We start from the raw sequence: 20,419 nt of genomic DNA, 5'->3' as shown, positions 1-20,419 counted from the left end.
TATGTTAACATTACCTTAGAAACAGTTGCTCATGAAACATCAGAAAGTTAAGCTCTTTTGGTCACTGAAGCTCTCACCATATGTGCCCCAACAATTACCTCTCTTTCAAAATCACTAATATCTCCTCTTGCAGCCATAATTATAAGCAACCAGGCCTGTCCATCATTTTTATACATGACCATACACATGCTGGATGTTATTTACTTAATAATGGACAAACCAAACCTATGTGGTAGCTTCTGCATTGTATATACTTGTCCCTCACTTACCCAGGTGTTTCCATTTTTTTGTCCACTACTTGTAGTTTTGTTGGTTCCTCAACTTAACAATGTTACTTCTTGGTAATATACCAATTTATAACCCACCAAAATATATTTCACAAAAACATTTTTTGTGCAATATAAACCTATTTAATAATAAATTGGAAATTCTAATAAAACATTTTCTATCAAATTTGGATAATGGGTTATGAATTACTCTTCTCATACAAATATGTTTTTAATGGAAATAGAACTCCAAATACCCGTTATGATTTTTTTTATAACGTCAACAGCAATAATTTTTCACATTAGGTCCAAACAAATTTCTTACTATTCTATTTAATTTACTTGTGAATTGTTAATCTATCTGTCCATCTATGTATTTATTTTCTTAAATAATGGAGGTTACAAAAAGAAAGTAAATACAGTTGTTTTTCTTAGCAAACTTCCTCACCAAAATTGATGATGCTTGGATGTTTTAAGATTATATTTATTGTGCACAATGCTGGTAACATGTTGAATTATTTACTGTGATTAGACGTAATATTACAAGTTAATCTGTGTGTGTGCATGCACACACAGGAGTAATAAGTGACATATCATTTTTTTTACCACAAATAGTAGGAAGAGTAATCCAGCAATTAAGGTAAAATAAACTAAAAATGTTTAAAAAAGTTTATATGTGTAGTCGTTTTTGAAAACTACTTTCAGTTTTTAATCTTCGTTACCAACATGTTGGACACAAACAGAAAACAAGTCACCAAAATAGCTATACAAATTTACCATCAACTTTATTTCACTTTTTAAACTAATTATTTGTACCATACTTAGTTTATGTTTGTCTTTAACATAAAGTGCATAATTCAGTTGTCATTCAACAAGACCTTTTCCCAAGGCTGACTGTTTAACAGCACCCGATAACTATCATAATTTGACCACCTGCAATGAGGTTTCCTTCATTACCTTAACTGTCAGTAAATTTTGGTGCTCTCTTTTCAACAAAAGCTGTCATACCTTCCTTCCTGTCATCCTGAAATCAGAAAACAAACATTTCTTTTACTTATCACACGAGAATTTCATTTGCCTTAAAATAAAAACAAGTAATGTTTTCAATTTATTTCTAAACATTCCACAACAGTAAATCTCACAAAAATTAAATGTTAAAAAACATACATTAAATTTAAAAATAATGAAGTTATGTAGCTCACTACACAGAAATAGCAACAAATATTTAACATTAGACTTATTGTTCCAAATTACAATTTTTTAAACTTTTTGTCATGGTTTACACAAAATCTGGACAGTGGTCAGTTTCAATAGAATAAAGTATATATTATAACAATACAATGTCAATAACAAAAGGTTTTGGATTGTACATGTAATAAGTGATTTTAAGATTAAGTTCTTAAAATAATCAATCTATACCTAAAATGTAACAAGTTTTATAATAGCAATTAAAGATACACATCTGTCCTGTTTCAGTGACCCAAGAAACACGTCTGCAAGACATTTAAGTGAGTAAAATTTTTTCCATATATATAAAACTATCAAAATAAATCCCAGTACATAACTGTATTTAAGTTAGCTTCACAGTCATTCTAAGAAAACATATGCCAAACATGTTTAAACTTATAAACAAGACAAATTATGATTTTGGGGCCAAATGTCTCAAATTTCAACTGTTAATTATTCACAATTAGATAAAGCAGGGTGTCACTGCATCAATCTGATAAGATTACTGTCCAAATCCCAACTTATACAGGTGTTGTTTTACTTTTAATTTATATGATTGGGGCTGGAGTTCAGAGCTGATAGATGGATACTTTAAATTTTAAACTGATTATCATAAAAAAGAAAAAGTTCTACTCTGAAGATTAAGGTCCATAACAATGGTATAGGAATGAGTGCTTAGGCCTTGCAGTCCTCTCTTCCACCACTGCTATTTTATGAGATTGTGATGGTTATCAACTGTTCTTTTGTTGAATAGTTTCCACTATGGGTCAACGATGCTTTTCACTTCTTTTCACGCTTTCTAAAACCCATCAATTGTGCACAGAAGATGACCTCAGGGGACCAGTTTGAGCAAACCAAAAGTATGGAAATTCAAGAAAGAGATGTCATGATAAAGCATGAATTCCTGTTTGTGTTTGAATATCACACATGAAATGGAATGTCAACTTGGACAATGGCACCCATTCTATAGCAATACATTAGTCCTGAAAGCACACAAATTTAATTTCAACATTCTTCTGGAATTGTAACAAACATAACCTCTTGAAAAGATTTTCACAACATGGCCTGTAACATTTTCTAAATGTTTTACTGCTTCTAAAATGGCAATAAATTGATTGGACCTTACTGCAGTAGCATAGGTAGAGATATGCTTTGTTTGGTGTCATAACATGCAAGACACCACTCATACAGCTTCCGATAGTTGGACTTCTGTTTACTTACAAATTTTCGGAAAAATTGGTAAACATAACTCAATTTTTTATTTCACTTAATCAGTTGCAGTTCCAAGAAAAGTTCTTATTTTGCTGCAAAGGACCAATGTGTTCTTGGGTGACTTCTAGCAGTAAACTGTTTAACTTTCTTTGCTGCATCTGATACATGAAAGGTGAGTAATCATGCCTTCCCTTGCTTTATCAAATCAGTCCAACATTAAAACAAATATCTTTATGAAACTACATGCCTTACATGCTTTTATAATAGTAAAATGGAAGAACTTTGCACCAGAAAGTCCTGTAATATAAACCTTCAAAACAGTTAATTTTTGGTGCCATCTATCCTCATAAATTAAGCATTTCAACTGTATTGTAACAAGAGGGTCAAAGCTTCTAACCTACTTTGTTATCAAAGGAGTGATAGGCCAGGGGCAAAGGTTACTGGATTTACAAATTGCTACAATAGATCATGAACAACCTTCCATACAAAATCAAGCTGCTTAAATAAAACATACTAACCCATATTATGTAATGAAATGCTTAATTATGAAGCATATAAAACTGATAATAAAAACCAAATGACCAGCCTAACTGTGTTGGTCAACCTCAAAAACAATACATATGAAATCAATTACCAATAGATGCATCAAGATATTCTAGACAAAAGTAAATGCAGCCTTGTGAAAAGCAATCAGTTATAAATGATTTAAAATTGTAAAGAAATGAACAGTTTTCAAACATTTCAAATGTTTTACTTATGGTGAGACTGATTTTCAAATTATTTAATAATTCTTTATAAGTTTGATTCATGACCACAATGAGATCAGTCAAACTAACAATACACACAGTATGCACCAAAACCTGTACTCACAAACAGTCCAAGCACAGAAACTGACTTCATAAGTCACTGAAATATAATTATCTTTGATAAAACCTGGTGACATCATTGGTTTTAAACCTAATCTGTTTAGTATGGCATAACAGACAATTCATGTTGACCACCTTCATATCAAGTAAACACATTATTTCATTAGCATTAAAAAACTTCTATTTAAAAAAACCATTATGGTCACATTTATGGTTTAAATACAGCAGCACCAGTGTAAAACTTAAGATATTACATGACTTTATCTGTATTAAAGTACACATGGTCTAAATAAATATAAAAAACAAAGCCAAATAATAAATAATTCAGCCCAAAAAAGTTAGCCCCATAAATGCACAGATATTTAATGCTTCAAATTTCTTCAACATGATAACACTGGAATACTTCAAAAATATAACAAATATAATAGTTTAAGGTATTAAAAGTTTCTTTAAAGCCTTATCTACAAATAAACACTGTAAGCCAGTAATTTCAGATCATTTAGTATCCACACAGTAATTCCAAAGAAAGTAGCTTCTATACTGAATAGTATATATAAAGAAATTTGTGTGATTTAATCTCTTAAAAATCCTTGATGTCAGAAAAATATACCAGTACCGTAGCAAATGTAGAATGAAATATTTTCTTTTCAACCTTCAGCCCCTCTTGCAGTGTAGTTTCATATGCTGTGAAAGTAACAAGTTAACAATAATAACAAATTAAGCAAGCCTTGCATCTCTATTACAATAAACAAAAAGAAATTCTATTTACAAATTAATTTGGAACTAGGTTCACTTCTTAACACCACATCTGTAGAAAGAAATACATTATAACTTAACCCCTTACAATTAGAAAAAAACACTAAATAGCATGTTAGGGATGCTACAGCATAAATTGTAAGCTTCTATGACTTAAAAACGAGATTCATAAACACAATACTGCTACATGGAGTATTACCTAGTACAATATTATTCCTTTAAGTGCAACACTGTTTTGTATCTGTTAGAAAACCTGTTCCTGAAGAAACCTTTCTTTTCTAAATTCTGAATAAGAAAGTTGAACCCTTTGTGATATGTGGAAGTCTCACTGCCCACCAGTGTGGTCGAATTCACAACAGTTTCAATGCTAATAAGTGACAAAGTTCACATCTAATTTCAAAAGCCCACATAGAACATGGTTTATTTGTAGTTAAGCAGAGAGGTAAAATAAAATGTGGCAGTGGGTGCACATGTTACAAAATGCAAGGTTTGGTTCCTCAACTTTTTGTACCAGTTTTCTCAAATTTTTAACTGGTTTTGACAGAGATATCCAAGAAAGGCTCAACAAAGCTTACTTGCTGCTGAAATCTGGTTAACAGCAGTATCTGTTTGAACACAAAACACTTCTACCATTTTATGCAAGAAGATTTTTAATTTTTTATTAATAAAAAAGGTTTAATTTTCTCCCTTCAACTAATTATTATTAAACTTCCTTATTGATTTTTTCTATATTATGATAACTCTGTTTTTAAATTACTTACTATCATAAATATGCATTTGCAGTCCCATCTCTGTAGATCGGATTTAGAAAACTAATTCAAAATTCAAAGGATAATATTAAAAAAACAGGGATGAAGGAAGCAAAAAATTTACCATTTGGAGAGGTTACCTAAATATGGTAACTCTTATAGAAGACCAGTAGGTATAACCCTCAGAAAAGCTGGTATTTAAGGACATTAAATGGAGCAATTATTAAACTATGCACAGTAAAATTATGACATGTAGCTTACAGTAGCCTTAAATGTATTGATATGAGCTTCCTCTCTCCCCCACTAAGCACAGAACTTAGGAAATGGGGCAGACATTAACCCCCACCTCATGTGAAAGAAGCAAAATATAATTTTTATATGAGAAAACAAACATTTAATATGCACATAATATCAGGTTTCAATACAAGTTGAATTCACAGACAGTACTCAAAATAAAGTACACATAACATACCATGACAAATAGCTTCTTTAGCCATAGCTACACTCAGTTTGGATAAAGATGCTATTTTTTCTCCAAGTTTAATAGCTTCAGAAAGAAGTTGATTAGGAGGAACCACTTTGCTAACTAGTCCTAAAACATAAGAAAAAAACAATAACATATATTTATAGTTATGCAAGAAGTTATGATTATCTACAGTGGAGAACAAAACTTGAAAAGTTTCTAGCACCACTGAAAGCACAGATTGTTCTCCCTACACATAATTATAGACTCTCGATGCAGAAACAATAGTGTGGTCATCCATGATTTCAAAACATTGACCACAAGGAGGCAGCTGGTCAGCAGCTTTCTACTACTACTATTTTTTTTAACACAGATTATTCATTTATTTAATTATCTATTACCATTACGTGTCACGTCCTTTTGCATCAATTTCTCAACATAAAAAGAAGGGATTACATTTTTAATAGAGAAGTAGAGATCATGATTTTTAATTACTACACTCTAAAAAAGAACCAGTTGAACTTCAATCTTTCAGATTTATTTATCTGCATCACTTAACCTGATTAAGCTATAAATACATGTACACACACACAGCTCACTTAGGAGAAAATTATACTAATAATCCAAATATTAATATTCAACTTATTGAAATTTTGTGTCAGTACCTCTAACACACACACACACACACAAAAAAAAAAAGCCCTTTGTTCCTGAACAAGGGGAAACCATAATATCTGCAACACTAGAAATTCTTTGAGGCAGGATTAGAGGAAATGAATCTATGAAACCTCAGGCATGATCAAGTACATCAATCAAAAGGGCTTGACCTCCCGAGTCCAAAACTGTAATTAGACCTCAAATTGGTCAAGAGATGATGGAGCCACAATTTAAAAGTTTGAACTTAAAAATCGCAAAACTGTTCTATGAGCTATTTTGTCATGACTAAAAGTTAGGGCCCATCTTCTGGAAGTACATAAGATTATTTGACCTTTTTGATTAACAGTTTATCATAATGTCAGTTCCACTGGTTAGTAATTATTTTCTACTAATAAATAATGACCTGTAAATAAACTGAATATTTTTTTCAAATTCATCACTTTTTTCTTTCACTAGTACATATAGAAGAATATTATTTTTGAGATTAGTTTATAGTGAAGTAAGTAAGTCATCATATTCATGCATTCCATAATTTTGAATCACCTTCTTGATATTTATACAATGTGTGTCAAGACTTTTAGACAATACAATATGAAGATATCACTTAATCACAATGGAGTGTAAAACTGATGTATAACAATTAAATAATTTATTTTTCATAAGTTATTCAGAGTAAGCTAACGCGCTTTAAGTTAAATATCATATTATCATTCACTTAATAATGAATATTTAATATTAACATTTAAATAGCTTATTATATTTAAGTTCATTTCTATTTTTTTTTACACACCCAATTTTTCTGCTTCCTGGGCAGTAATTTGCATCCCTGTCAGCACCATCTCCATTGCTTTAGATTTTCCAACAATCCGTGTGAGCCTCTGAGTGCCACCCGCCCCTGGAAGATGCCAAGTATGATTAAAAAACAAGGAGTTTTAAAAATTGAACACAAAGGTTTGGAAAAGCACCCATAAATATTTACAGTAGGATTACTCTTCACAAGTGTATATATATATATATTGTGTGTGTGTTATTAGAGTTAATGATTCAGTTTACCTTCCATCTACATTACTTCTTTAGACTGAAACAAACACCACAGAATACAAGGGCTGATCTATCAAGTAGTCTTCTGACTACTGCTTAGAATTACTTAACACAAAAGTTGCTTATTTTTACCAATTCACTTAAATACAGAAAATCAATAACAACTGCCAAAAAATAAAAAGATGACAAAACACATTATGAAGTACCCATAACTTTAAATTTTGCTCTTACTGATACAAGTTATTCTTTCTGAAGGAAGAAAAAAGTCTGGACAACACAATCTTTCTATTGGTTTGTTTAATAACTGAAGACTCTTACAGCTATACTATATTCATTTATTGCTGTTGTACCAGTAGAAAAACACAGAGATAAAGCTGATAGATTTTGAAGGATTTCATTTCACGTTTAGAGATCATCCAAGATAAATATTTTGATGTGGTAGCACAGGACATAACAAAGATTTGCACATTGAAACACTGTTCTCAAATAGATGAAGTTCTTAATACTTATAGGATTATCTGCAATCTTATAGTTCATTTAAGTTGTATAAACAAGTCAGGTATAAACAAGTTGATAAACTTCTGATTACCATTATATTAACAGGATTTTTTTTTTTTTTTAGAATCACCTCAAAGAACTCTTAAAAATATGGTACATATACTGATCAAGGTATGAGGTTTGTTTCCATCCAGCTTGTAAATAACAAAAGTATTTTGTCAGTATGATTACATTCAAAGCACAATTCTGATTACAAATGCTTATTTATGGTTTGAAAACATATTTGTGATTTAACAATGGAATTTATTTCAATTTATTGAAACTAATCTGGCATTACTATTTTTGAATAATTTCTAAAAATACTCAAGCATATTAAACATATAATTTATATTATTTATAAAACATTTACCAGTTTTATGATATCTAAAATAAAACCAAAAGAATATAAAAAGTCATAACCCATATGTTATTATAAAATAAAAAGCTTAATTTACACTGTACTTTCCTTCATTACTAATCAATACCTGAAACATGTTAAACCAACAATACTAACATGTTGAAATTACAAAATACAAACAGAAGATTTTCTAGCAACTAATGAATCATTCTGTCCTCCTGTCACTTTTTTTGTAGACAAAGAACAGCAATGACAAAAGTGGTTTCTCATTTTCTACCTTAATGAATAATTTAGTTTTATCCAATGATCACATTACAAACAATTTTTCCTCATTACATTTCTGAAATTTATTTTTATTACAAGCCTCAAGCATCCAGATTGAAGCATGGCCGATGGTTAAACTGTGATAAAGTAAACAAAGTTTCATTACTTCATAAAGAAATGAAATACAGAAAAAACAAAAAACTAGATACCTGGAATTGTTCCTAGCATTATCTCAGGTTGGCCAAATTTGGCTGTTTCACTGGCATAAATGATATCACACATCATAGCCAATTCGCATCCTCCTCCAAGCTGAATAAGAAAACATGAAATATTATGTGTAAATGTATTTCAATAAATACATGTGTATGTGCGAGATTGTCTGAAGTAAAGCAAATGAAAGTTTAGGGTCTATTTTTCAATGTATGGAATAAAAGTCAAGAGAGGTAGTTATCTACCTATATAAATAACCAGTTAGGCTCCATTTTGAATACAGCTACAGACTTGAGTCTCTTCATCTAAGAAAGGACACTGTCTCACTGGAAAGAATACATGGAAATGACTTCATAACTGGAAGGGTTACATTAAAAGGATAGGTTAAGATCTTTTATCTTATCTTCTATTGAGGAAAGGGTAAGGGGCAATTTATTTTCAAATCTACAAGGTTATGCAGGGGTTTGATAGAATAAGAACCTCCAATTTCTTTGTTCAATATTCTGAAGACTTTAGGAGCTAGGACACAAGCTTCAAGATCTGAAAAAGAACAGGCTGAGCTCCACTTAAGCCAGCTTTCTTTTTCTAACAATATAATTAACTTATGGAAGAACAAGTGGAGGCTGACGTCTTTCAAAGAGTTTAAGAGAATAATCAGGGACTTCAAGAATAAAGGGTGTGTTTAAATCTTTATTTTTCTCAAAAATGGCTGTCTCCAAGTCACATTACTTAACTACATAGTAACTATTCATGTGCTGGCCAAATTAATACTTCTCAAAATTGATGCTATATCAAAAAAATTAAGCCAGCATTTCTTAACCATTAGTCCATGGACTGATGGTGATCCATAACAATCACACTGACAGTCTGTGGAATTTCTTAAAGACAATTGAAAACTGACAGAATATTAATATGAAAGTTGTAATGGTTTTTCAATGTACTTGCATTTTAGTGGTCAATACAGTTAAAGGAGGCAGCAAGTCAGTCCTTGGTAGAGAAAAGGTTGATAAATGCTGTAATAAATAAAGCAGTAAGAGATTTTAATATTAAATAACTATTAAGTTCATTGACCCCAAAATAAGGAAAAAGAAACACAGAATCTGAACTCAAGTTCTCAAATTTTATCTATTTCAAAGATCACCATGATATTATGTCCATATAATTCAGGATTTCTTGTTACTTCTGAGCTGTGAGCAATATAGTTATTTCAGTCAAAAATTAAACAGTTTTTAAATTTGGAAAGCAAATTTTAACTTATACACATACACAAGTAAATGAATAAATTTACAGTTTTTTTAATCACTTACATTCTTGTTTCTTTAAGCCATTTCTAAAGAAACCTAATATTAAGCACACATGATCACCTTGGAAGAATTTTTTTTTATGACTTCACCAAGGTTTTCTGAACTTAAGATATTGTTCCTGCTACTGTCATTCAGTTTAACCAATGTGCTTCAACAATAAAAGGTTTACATATAACGTTTCAAAGATTTTAGTATCAGATATACTTCCTTGAATGTGACTGACAAAATTCTATTTGAAATTATCACATTTTAAAAAAATCAATCAACTTTCTATGGTGTGTTAATTATGTAATTTTTAAAATAAAATTTATGTCACATTATACCAAGTACAGAAGTTTCTTACCACTTAACATCAAAATAGTTATAAGAGACTGATTGGTAAAAACAATCAAACCAGCAAACATCAAAAAATTAAGTACTTAGATATTGGTTTTTGATAGACAAAGAAATCACTAGTTGGTCTATCCCTGGATCAGCCTAGCAAATAACTTCCTATTTTACCCTGCCATGTTCTTGGTTTTATATAGATGACTATATAAATAAAGAAAAACAAACAAACATGTGACATTTGTAGTAAAGAACTGAGTTACTTACAGCATAACCACTGACAGCAGCAATAACTGGTTTACGAGCATGGGCAACTCTGTCCCAGTGGGAAAGGAAATTTGATTGAAAAACATGAGCAAAATTCTGGTCTTTCATCTCTTTGATATCAGCACCAGCTGCATATATGGAACAAGCTGAATCAGTTATTCAAAAGTAACCAAAAGAGTAAAATGAATTTCTAAGCCTCACCAATGATCATAAAAGCTACTTCAAGATCTGATGTATATAATATTTTACGTCATTGATCCACCTAATTTTATTTCAGCTACGTGGAAGTAGAATTTGTACTTCAACTTTAAAAGGTAAATTACAAAAGATAGAGTATTTTTTGTTATAACAAAAGGAAAAAGGACAAACATATGGGTTTCATAAGAGATTCAACTGACGTTTGCTCTGTTCTTCTTTTCACTACATAACCAATTATATTTATTCTAAATTGTACTACTACAAAATTTCCTCATTAAACACTCCAATGATTTTTTTCAGAATGCTAAAAATAAAAACATTTTTCTACTGGATTGAACCAGACTTCAAGTAAACATACATGTAAATAAGAAATTTGACTACTTTAATGCAAGTAACTGCTAAAAATTCTCACAGTGTCAATGGAGAATTAGTGACTTGCTCAACTTCCAAAGCACATACCAGCAAAAGCTTTTCACTGCCAGTGATAATGATAGCTCCAATTCTATCATCAGCTTCCAAATCATCCATGGTTTCAGAAACCTCTTTCATAAGACCATCACACAAAGCATTGAGAGCCTTGGGCCTATTTAGTGTAATCAGTCCAATATCTTGTTGTTCACCTTTCTTCTCCACAGTTATATATTGTAGGTTTGGACCTACAAAATTGATAATTCATTTTTATTAATACTCATAATGATTGTGACACAATCACCAAAAATTTTTTAAAGTTGAAATAGAGAATATCTTATACGATTAAATGATGTAACAAATTTGGTTCCTAGATAGTATGTGTTATTTCTTAATTGTTTATGTTGTAAAAGTACAGAAAATGGCCATGATTCTCTTCAAACTTTGCTTTTACAACCTGTATAATGAAATTTAGAAATTAACCTATTTTCTATGTAAAAATGGGCAAATTTGCACGTTTTCATTTACATAAGGTCTGAATAAAACATATGAATCAAGATTTACATGTATTTATACTAAAGTTATACAAAAAAGAACAAAAATGTTTAGAAGCGAGTAGTTTTTCGAGATTTGCAACTGTAATGTAAATCACTTTCACGTATCAGCCCCCAAATATAGTCTCCCATCATGTTTTTGTTATACGCTACTTGGTAGAGGCGATCAAAGTCCAGTATATCTTGGTGAAAGTGCTCGCCTTGCTCTTCTGAGTATGCTCTCATGTTCTTAAATTTATCAAAATGAGTGTCAAGTATATGGACTTTCAGGGACATCCTGCAGCCCACTTTGCCTTAGTTATTTACCAGAGCCTCAATCAGTTCCACATACTTTTCGGCCTTGTGATTACCCAAGAAGCCCCGAACCACTGCGACAAAGCTGCCCCAAGCTTTTTTTGCCTTCCTACCAAGCTTCTTGAGGAATTCTGTGCACCCCAGGATCTTCTTTATTTGCAGTCCAATGAAGACATCAGCTTTGACCTTTGCCTCAGACAGCTTAGGGAAGAAGTTTCAAAGGTACTTGAAAGCTGCAGACTCCTTATCAAGAGCTGTGACAAATTGTTTCATAAGACCCAATTTTATGTGCAATGGTGGGAACAGCACCTTCTGGAGGTCCACTAGTGGCTCATACCTGACATTGTACCTCCCTACAGAGAACTAGATCCATTGTGGCCAGTGCTTCCTGTTGTAATGCATTGCAATGTCTCTGCTGTCCCAAATACATAGATAATAGGAAAACTTGATAAAGCCTCCTTTGTAGACCCATCAGGGATGCCACCATTTTGAAGTCTCCAATAACCTCCTAGTCACACTCATCATACTTCAAGGCTTCTAGCAAGATCTTAACACTGTTGTATTCCTCTTTGAGGTGCACAAAATGAGCCAGGGGAAGAAACAGATACTTATTCCTGTTATGGAGCAGGACAGCTTTGAGGCTTCTAGATGTGTCTGCAAATGCTTGCAGCTTCTTGATGCCATCTCTGATAAAATCAGATAGGTCTATGTGTTCACTTAGGCAGCTAGAACTAAACTGAAGTGGTGAGCCCCTGTATATATATTACCATGGAAAGTTTGAGAAAATTCTAAAAGGTTCTTGAAAATTCTCATAAGTTCTATGACATCCTAGAAAGTTCTTCAAAATTCTTGTAAATTCGAGAAAATGTAATTTTACATTACTTTTGGGAACTGTTTCATAATTTTAATTATTATTTCATGTAGTATCTAAAATTGTTTTTCTTCATCTTCTTCACCTCTAACTAACTATCATACTTTGTGATTTGATACTGACCAATACACTGTTTTTCCTTTGAATATTTCCATGTTTGAGATATTTAGTTGGAAGTAGTACTAGCCAGGCACCAGTTTATTATTTTCTAAAATTTGTATAACCTATGCTGTGAATAATGAATTTATATTTCTTTTATTTCACTGTGGGAGTAACATGGTTGTTTCATATCTTACAGCTGTTCAAAGTCCTTTTGAACCATGCAAACATTAAAGTTACTTGCATCCAAAACTGGAAGATTAACTTAATTAATTACTTATGAGCACTGATTAGTCACACAAAATAACTTATTAAAATTATTGTTAATGATTATTCCAACCATTTACATAATTTAAATACTACCAATATTACTTCTCATTATAATTTTTGATTAACCCTTAAATGGAAGCCATCATCAATTGATGCTGCTATCTACAACATTCCCACTGTTTAAGGGTTAATTCAGAGTTGTTTGGTTTATTCAATTAATGACATGATTCATGAAAATAATTTCATAATCTACTGATACAGTATGACCTGCAAAAATAGTAACTGGACTTCCAAGGTACCATAACTCAACATGCTTATATGCATTACTTTAACCTTCTACAATATATTTTTAGTATTTTTGATCCAAGATACGATAAACAATTGAAAGAAAAACTATTCCTGTTTACCCCACCCCAGTAACTATGAACTCTTAAATAAGGTACCCCAGCAGCAATTGTTCTCAAAGGAAAATATGTTTCAAAACTCTCACATTTCTCCTCATAGCTTTTACCTACTCTGGCTATACAGAGGTTAAGCTTCTAAACATAAGATATTAGATGATATGCCAATAACACATGATCTAAAAAATATTACACAAAATATTAATTATATTAATAATGGCATAATTATTAAAGTTAGTTAATGAAAGTAAACTTTTGGGTATTTCTAGATTAATAAGAATAATGAAATATTATGTAACAACTTGGATCAAATGGCAATTGGAATACAGACCTAAAAAATGGCCTCTAAGTGCATAATAATGTATTTGGGTTATCAAAATCTGGGCCATATTTTATCCATATAAAATGTTGAGAATAACATCTATATATCTCATCTATCCACAAAATGGAATGACTTATGAAAATGATCTTGACATTGTGATGGATAAGTGACTCAAGCTATAAAAGCAATTTTCTGTTGATAACAATAAAGCTAACTAAAATTTAGGCTTTATTTATAGACTTGTTTGTTACAGGTCAAAAGTTTTAAGTATCACTAGTTAGGTTTTACAAGGAATATTATTTACAGTTTCAGTCTCCTCATCTCAGATAGAATAGTTATCAGAAAGGATTCAGAGAAGAATTACTTAAATGATTCTAAGGACTGAAGAGTTTACTACATAAATTTAGATTTTTTTCTGAGAAAAAAGAAGAGTACGAGATGATCTTATTAAGTTTATAAAATGATTCAGGAGACTGATAAGATGTAGGCTTTCAATTTATTTGTATTGTATTCTGAGGATAATTGATCAAGAGGACACAAGTTTAAAACTTGGAAAAAAAATAAGCTAGACTTCAGTTAAGACAGCATTACCTTTCTAACAGAGTAAATTGCTTATGCAATGAGTTGTCAAGAACAGTAGTGGAGTCTAGCACTTTACTAGTTGAAGAAAATGAGGATTTCCTCCAAAATAAACATTAGACGAAATTTTAGAACATTGTGCCAACTACAGCATACTGTGTCTTACTAAACTTGTAGATTGAACTCATATAAAACCACACCTTAGTCCTATACATGGTCACAGTTACCTTGTTGTTCGTACAATCAAAAGAAGTCTGTCTTGCACGTTGTTTTTTCATCACATAGCTTAACGCTAAAGGCTTAAGAATTTCAATAATCAAAAAAATACCTAAACCCTTCTTCCCTACACTAAAACTTCTTAAGCTATAAAAGAAGTTTTTTTTTGTGTTGTATTTTTTCAGATTACCATACTTAAAATACTTAATACACTTCAGTTTATCATTTCACATGTTCTGGATCAGATATAAAAATATCTTCCTAGAATCTTGATATCAGTAGCAAATTTGAAATGTTTTATTTGACTTGTTAAGAATGAATAAACAATAAATTTTATGAAGCTGACTTTAACAAGTCTCACTTTTTTCAATGATATGAAAAATAAATTTTCATTTATTAATATACTTTTTGCTTTCTACTATTAAATCGTTTTTTTTATCCATTTCTTAACTCTACCACCACCAAGTACCAAGGATTGCAGCTCAATAATTAATCTATACCTGTATGTCACCTTGAAAATCATATTCAATATCCACCATGGTTCTCTAACATTAAAATGACAAACCTTTGTTTTGTCAAAGATCTATATGTTACTAACACACACACACACACACACACACACAAAAACTTTTCTGGAACCATGCTTACAATCACTATTTAAATGTCAACATCCTAAATGTTGTTAAATGTTATCTTAAAAGTTGATTTTAGCACCTTTTCCAAACAGAAATTATAGAAATGGGCATTTTATGGTAATATGTCACATTATTAATTCCGTCAATAAGCTTTTTGAAATTTAACAATTTTCTGTTAACCTCCATTTAATACACTAAACTTTATTACGTATAGATACATTAGCTTTACAGAGATATTCCTGTGGTTTAGGTATCCTTACCTGCTGATGATAGACGAATACTATTCAGTAACGTTACACTTCTTCTTGAAAATGTTCCGGAAGCTAAATTTCGACAAAACGTTATGCTTAACTTTGCCAAGGAAGCCATTATTCGCGTTAATGTTGCCTCTAGTTTCTACAAAACTTCAGATTGACCTTGAATCCAACTGCACACAGCCTCATAAGCATGTCTGCATTAAGCAGCGCGATACCATGCGAGTTAAGTGCACGAGAATTACGGTCAAATACAGATCAAAGGTCAAAACAAAAACATCAAAGGTTTTGTTTTTCTCACAGTGCATTTTAGTGAGGTTACCAAACTTACCAGGATAAACTCTAGAAACTATCTAAAATGTACATATTTTTAGCTCTAACCGACTTGTTGATATTATTATTATTAGACATTTTGTGGATGTAATTATATCGGGTCATCCTTCAAGTAATATCCGATTTTAGGTTTAGAAAAAGAGAAAGGATTTCAAGCGCTTTTAATGTTATTTAATCAATAATGTATGTTTTATTAGTATCAATTACTTCTTGTCAACAATTCACAAGCTTCTGAATGCCACTTCTTAACATTCTTGGGGTTTGGAGGAAAAGAATGTAGAGAGGGTTGTTTTGACATCTTTATGTGTTCCAAGCTCTTTTCCATCAAGATAGTTCTGCAAACTTCGGAATAGATGATAATCAGACAGGGCAAGGTCTGGAGAATGTGGAAGTTTTCCCTAGTCTAGCTTTTTAATCTTTGCAGATGTGATCCTTGCTTTTTGGGGCCGTATATTATCCTGGTCACAACATCTTTACGACTGATCAAAGCAGGGCTCTTTTCTGTCAGTGTAACATTCGACCGCTCTAAATGTTGACAAAAGAAGTCTGATGTAATCGTTACATTGAGTGGCAGCAACTCAAAGTAGATCATACCAACGATATCCCACCAAACGCTTAACAAGACTTTCCTGAGGTGGAGGTCCATTTTGAACTGTGCTTTAGCCAGTTTACCTGCACTGGGCCATTGTATGCGGTGCTTAACATTTTTATAAAATATCCATTTTTCATCTCCAGTCATTAACCTCTCCACGAGAGTGCAGAGAAGTGCAAATTTCTACTCTTCTGTCAAATCATGGGGGACCTATTTTTCAAATGTTGACACCTTTCCAAGCTGTTGTAGATGACGACGGACTGTTGAATGGGTTGAATTAAGCTCATGTGCTAATTCTTCAACTGTTACAGTACAATCTTCATCAAGTGCAGCAAGCAGCAAGTCATCATTAAACTCAACAGGATGACCTGAACGTGGCGCATCACTTAAGCTGTAGTCACCTGCACTGAACTTCTGAAACCACCCTCGACATTTTCGTTTATTGAGAGACTCCGCACCATAAACACCTTGAATCTTTCGTTAGTTTCTGCTGCACTATTGCCTTTTTTAAACTCATAAAGCATTATATGCCTAAAGTGCTCCTCAAACACATCCATCTTCATAAGGGTTTATTTGATTAATGATCTGAAAAAGTGGAGTTGAGCAAGTTTATTTTATTTGTCTGAACATTTTTATACGCGTTCTACTACATATTTTAGCCATTAAAACCTTCTACAAAGACAAAAAGGATGATGCACTTTCTGTATTAAAATTTCGGACATTACGTATGGGATGACCTAATAGCATAATCATGTTAATATTGCTTGCGACATTTACTCACAAAGACTTTCTGAAACCTGGGTTACATTTCTATTAATGGTTTTTCACATATGGATTTTGACCTTAACCCCAGTATTTTTAACTTTTAACGATACTGAAGATCATAAGCTTAGTGCTATTTCTTCAAACTTTGTGCATTTAGAAATCAAGGGCATTTGTACGCTGGCAAAAAAAAAAAAAAAAAGCAAAGATCAATGCTTCGGAATGAACGTATTGTGTGTTCTTAAACCAAGAAAGATGATGTTGGAATAATCCCAGAATAAAGATGAAGATTTATGTTTAAACAAGTAAAATACATGCAAAGACACTTATGTCCACGAAGCTGGATCAACGAAAAATATATTTAAGTTAAAAAATAAAATACAAAGGAAGCAGCAAGTGAATCATGCCTACAGTTAAGATATAAAGAATCAAATTTTGACCTTCATTAGTGCTGTATATTTTACAGGAAGACAGAAATGATTTTAGATATAGAAACAAAAGTGCTGCAAAAAACAGAACAGATCAGAGAGAAAAGGTATTGGAATTTTTTATACCAATAGTCGAAAAGAAGTAAAGAAACTTTTAGAAAGAAGAATGATAAATGGAGTAGACTAGAATATGCTCAATACTTACGTGCTACAAATGCTATGTAGGCCCAGCATGGCCGGGTGGGTTAAGGCGTTTGACTCGTAATCTGAAGTTCACGGACTCGAATCCCCGTCGTACTAAACATACTCGTCCTTTCAGCTGTGTGTGCGTTATAATGGGACAAAAATCTCACTATTCGTTGGTAAAAGAGTAGCCCAAGAATTGGCGGTGGGTGGTGATGACTAGCGGCCTTCTCTCTAGTTTTACACTGCTAAATTAGGGATGGCTAGCACAGATTGTCCTCGAGTAGCTTTGCGCGAAATTAAAACCAAACAAACAAAACAAATGCTATGTATAACCATCAATGTAACATCAACTTCAGAACAGGTAAAGATATGTTACTGCAGTTCTTAGCTCCAAAAAAGAAAACAAAGTAAGAAAAAGAAGAAAAGCCTAGATGTAGGTGAAGTTAAAATAGATTAGATGCATTTATAAATGTTATGAAATATCCTGAAGAAAATAATGAAGAACAAACCTCAGTGCCTGATGTTGTTAAAAGATGAGTTTCCTTATGAATGTATTTTGGTCTTACATAAACGATGAACAGACTGAACTTCCAGATGAAGTATTTACTACAAGTACTTAATATAGTGCATTAATTCATATAATTTCTTGAATGCATGGAATGACTTATGTTGCAGTCTACCACTAATATATGAACTGTATGCTAGCTGAATATGGAAATTGCACACTAGTTTTTGATAGCCATCTTGAAGGTTCAACAAAGGACAGTTGCTACACGTCTCACTAAATCTCAGTATGGAGCACAGGGTGTATATTTTGATAGCAACAAGACTCTAAAATTTAAAAAATAAAGGAAGAATTTATTTTGAATACTATATAATCAAATAATTATATTAATAGTGAATAAATATCTGAAACAAATAGTGTGTTGTATCCATCATGCAATAGGTGATTATGCCTTGATGATTTTAAAGACAGCAATCAATAAGATGCAGAAGGACAATATCTGTCATTGCAGATGAAACAGATATTTTGGTTTGATTATTATATTATGCATTATCTGTTCTATATCAAAATCCTTACATGAGAGTAGAGCCAAAGATGTGAGCAAATAAAACCAGCAGAATTTGGAATACTAAAGTTACATGGGGAATCTTAGGGGAACAGTCCTGCAAAAACCTGTTGTTTGCTGTTTGTAATTAACAATGGACTGTTTGTGCTATGTCAACCACGGGTATTGAAACCAGGATTTTACTGTTTTAAGTTCGTAGACATGCCGCTGTGCTACTGGGAGAGGGCTGCAAAAACCTGCTGTTTGTTGAGACGCATTATACATCTTCCATACTTCCTAGTTTGTTCTTGTCTCAACATAAAAATTAGTTGTAGTCATGTTCGTTTGAATTTAAAACTAGTTTATAAGATATATGTTGATGATGCTTTTATTTTATTCAGAAATCAAAATAATGTTAAAATGTTTCAAGATTACTTGAATTCAAAACAAGGGAATATAGAGTTCATGGCTGAAGAGCAAAAAGAATATAAGCTGCTTTTTTAGATCTAGAGGTCATCAATCAAAACAACAGGCTCGAAACTAAGTACTATCACAAACCAACATAATATGTTTGTTTGTTTTGGAATTTCGCACAAAGCTACTCGAGGGCTATCTATGCTAGCCGTCCCTAATTTAGCAGTGTAAGACTAGAGGGAATGCAGCAAGTCATCACCACCCACCGCCAACTCTTGGGCTACTCTTTTACCAACGAATAGTGGGATTGACCGTCACATTATAACGCCCCCACGGCTGGGAGGGTGAGCATGTTTGGCGCGACGGGGATGCGAACCCGCGACCCTCAGATTACGAATCGCACGCATTAACACGCTTGGCCATGCCGGGCCCCAACATAATCTGATCTGCACTGTCATTTCAGCACGTTTAATAAGTATTTTTGTTCGTAGAGTATAAACATACCAGCTCTTATAGTTACTTTCATGATGACAAAAAAACCCAACAACATTTGATTAAAAATGCTTTCCCTATAGTACTCACTAACAAAAGTATTTTTGAATATATTAATAAGGTTTACAACTCCAAAATTCCCGATCTCAACGTTCCTGAATGTCCGACCACCTTGGTGTTACATTTCACTGGTTCCAATGGCATCAAATTAAAAAGTGAAATCGAAAGCATTTGACAATCAACTAAGTAAGCTTAAGATAATTCTTAAACTAAACAAATGGATACGCATTTTTTTCCTGTCTAAAGACAAAATACCTTATTAAAAATATTGCTGGTAGTATATAATTATTTGTGTCCTTACTATAGGAAAGACTATATTAGGTCAAGGACTCAAATGTTAACAACCAGAATCAAGGAGCATGCGCATAACAGCCCTTTGAATAACTATAGAGTTTACAACCACCTAAATAAAGACTGTAAGTGAGAAACTAAACAGTGGACATTTCAGAACAATAGATTCAGCGAAAGATGAATTGAAACTAAGTAGAATGGAATGTT

At 32.2% G+C, this 20,419-nt stretch overlaps 1 protein-coding gene across 1 annotated transcript; it reads right to left on the bottom strand.

Annotated features, from left to right (window-relative positions):
- Nucleotides 1-1,034: 1,034 nt before the first annotated feature.
- Echs1 (Enoyl-CoA hydratase, short chain 1) lies at nt 1,035-15,853 on the bottom strand. The gene is made up of 8 exons (XM_076509905.1): nt 15,612-15,853; nt 11,166-11,358; nt 10,505-10,637; nt 8,606-8,705; nt 6,987-7,091; nt 5,549-5,668; nt 4,188-4,255; nt 1,035-1,290 (listed from the first exon to the last, which is right to left on the bottom strand). Exons 1-8 carry the CDS (start codon nt 15,718-15,720, stop codon nt 1,225-1,227), a joined length of 894 nt encoding a protein of 297 aa, XP_076366020.1. The 5' UTR covers nt 15,721-15,853; the 3' UTR covers nt 1,035-1,224.
- Nucleotides 15,854-20,419: the final 4,566 nt, after the last annotated feature.

This window comes from Tachypleus tridentatus, chromosome 7 (genome assembly GCF_004210375.1).
Source record: "Tachypleus tridentatus isolate NWPU-2018 chromosome 7, ASM421037v1, whole genome shotgun sequence".
In the NCBI taxonomy this organism is placed as follows: Eukaryota; Metazoa; Arthropoda; class Merostomata; order Xiphosura; family Limulidae; genus Tachypleus; species Tachypleus tridentatus.
The sequence above is the reverse complement of the archived record's forward strand: the minus strand, read 5'-3'. Positions and strand labels throughout refer to the sequence as shown.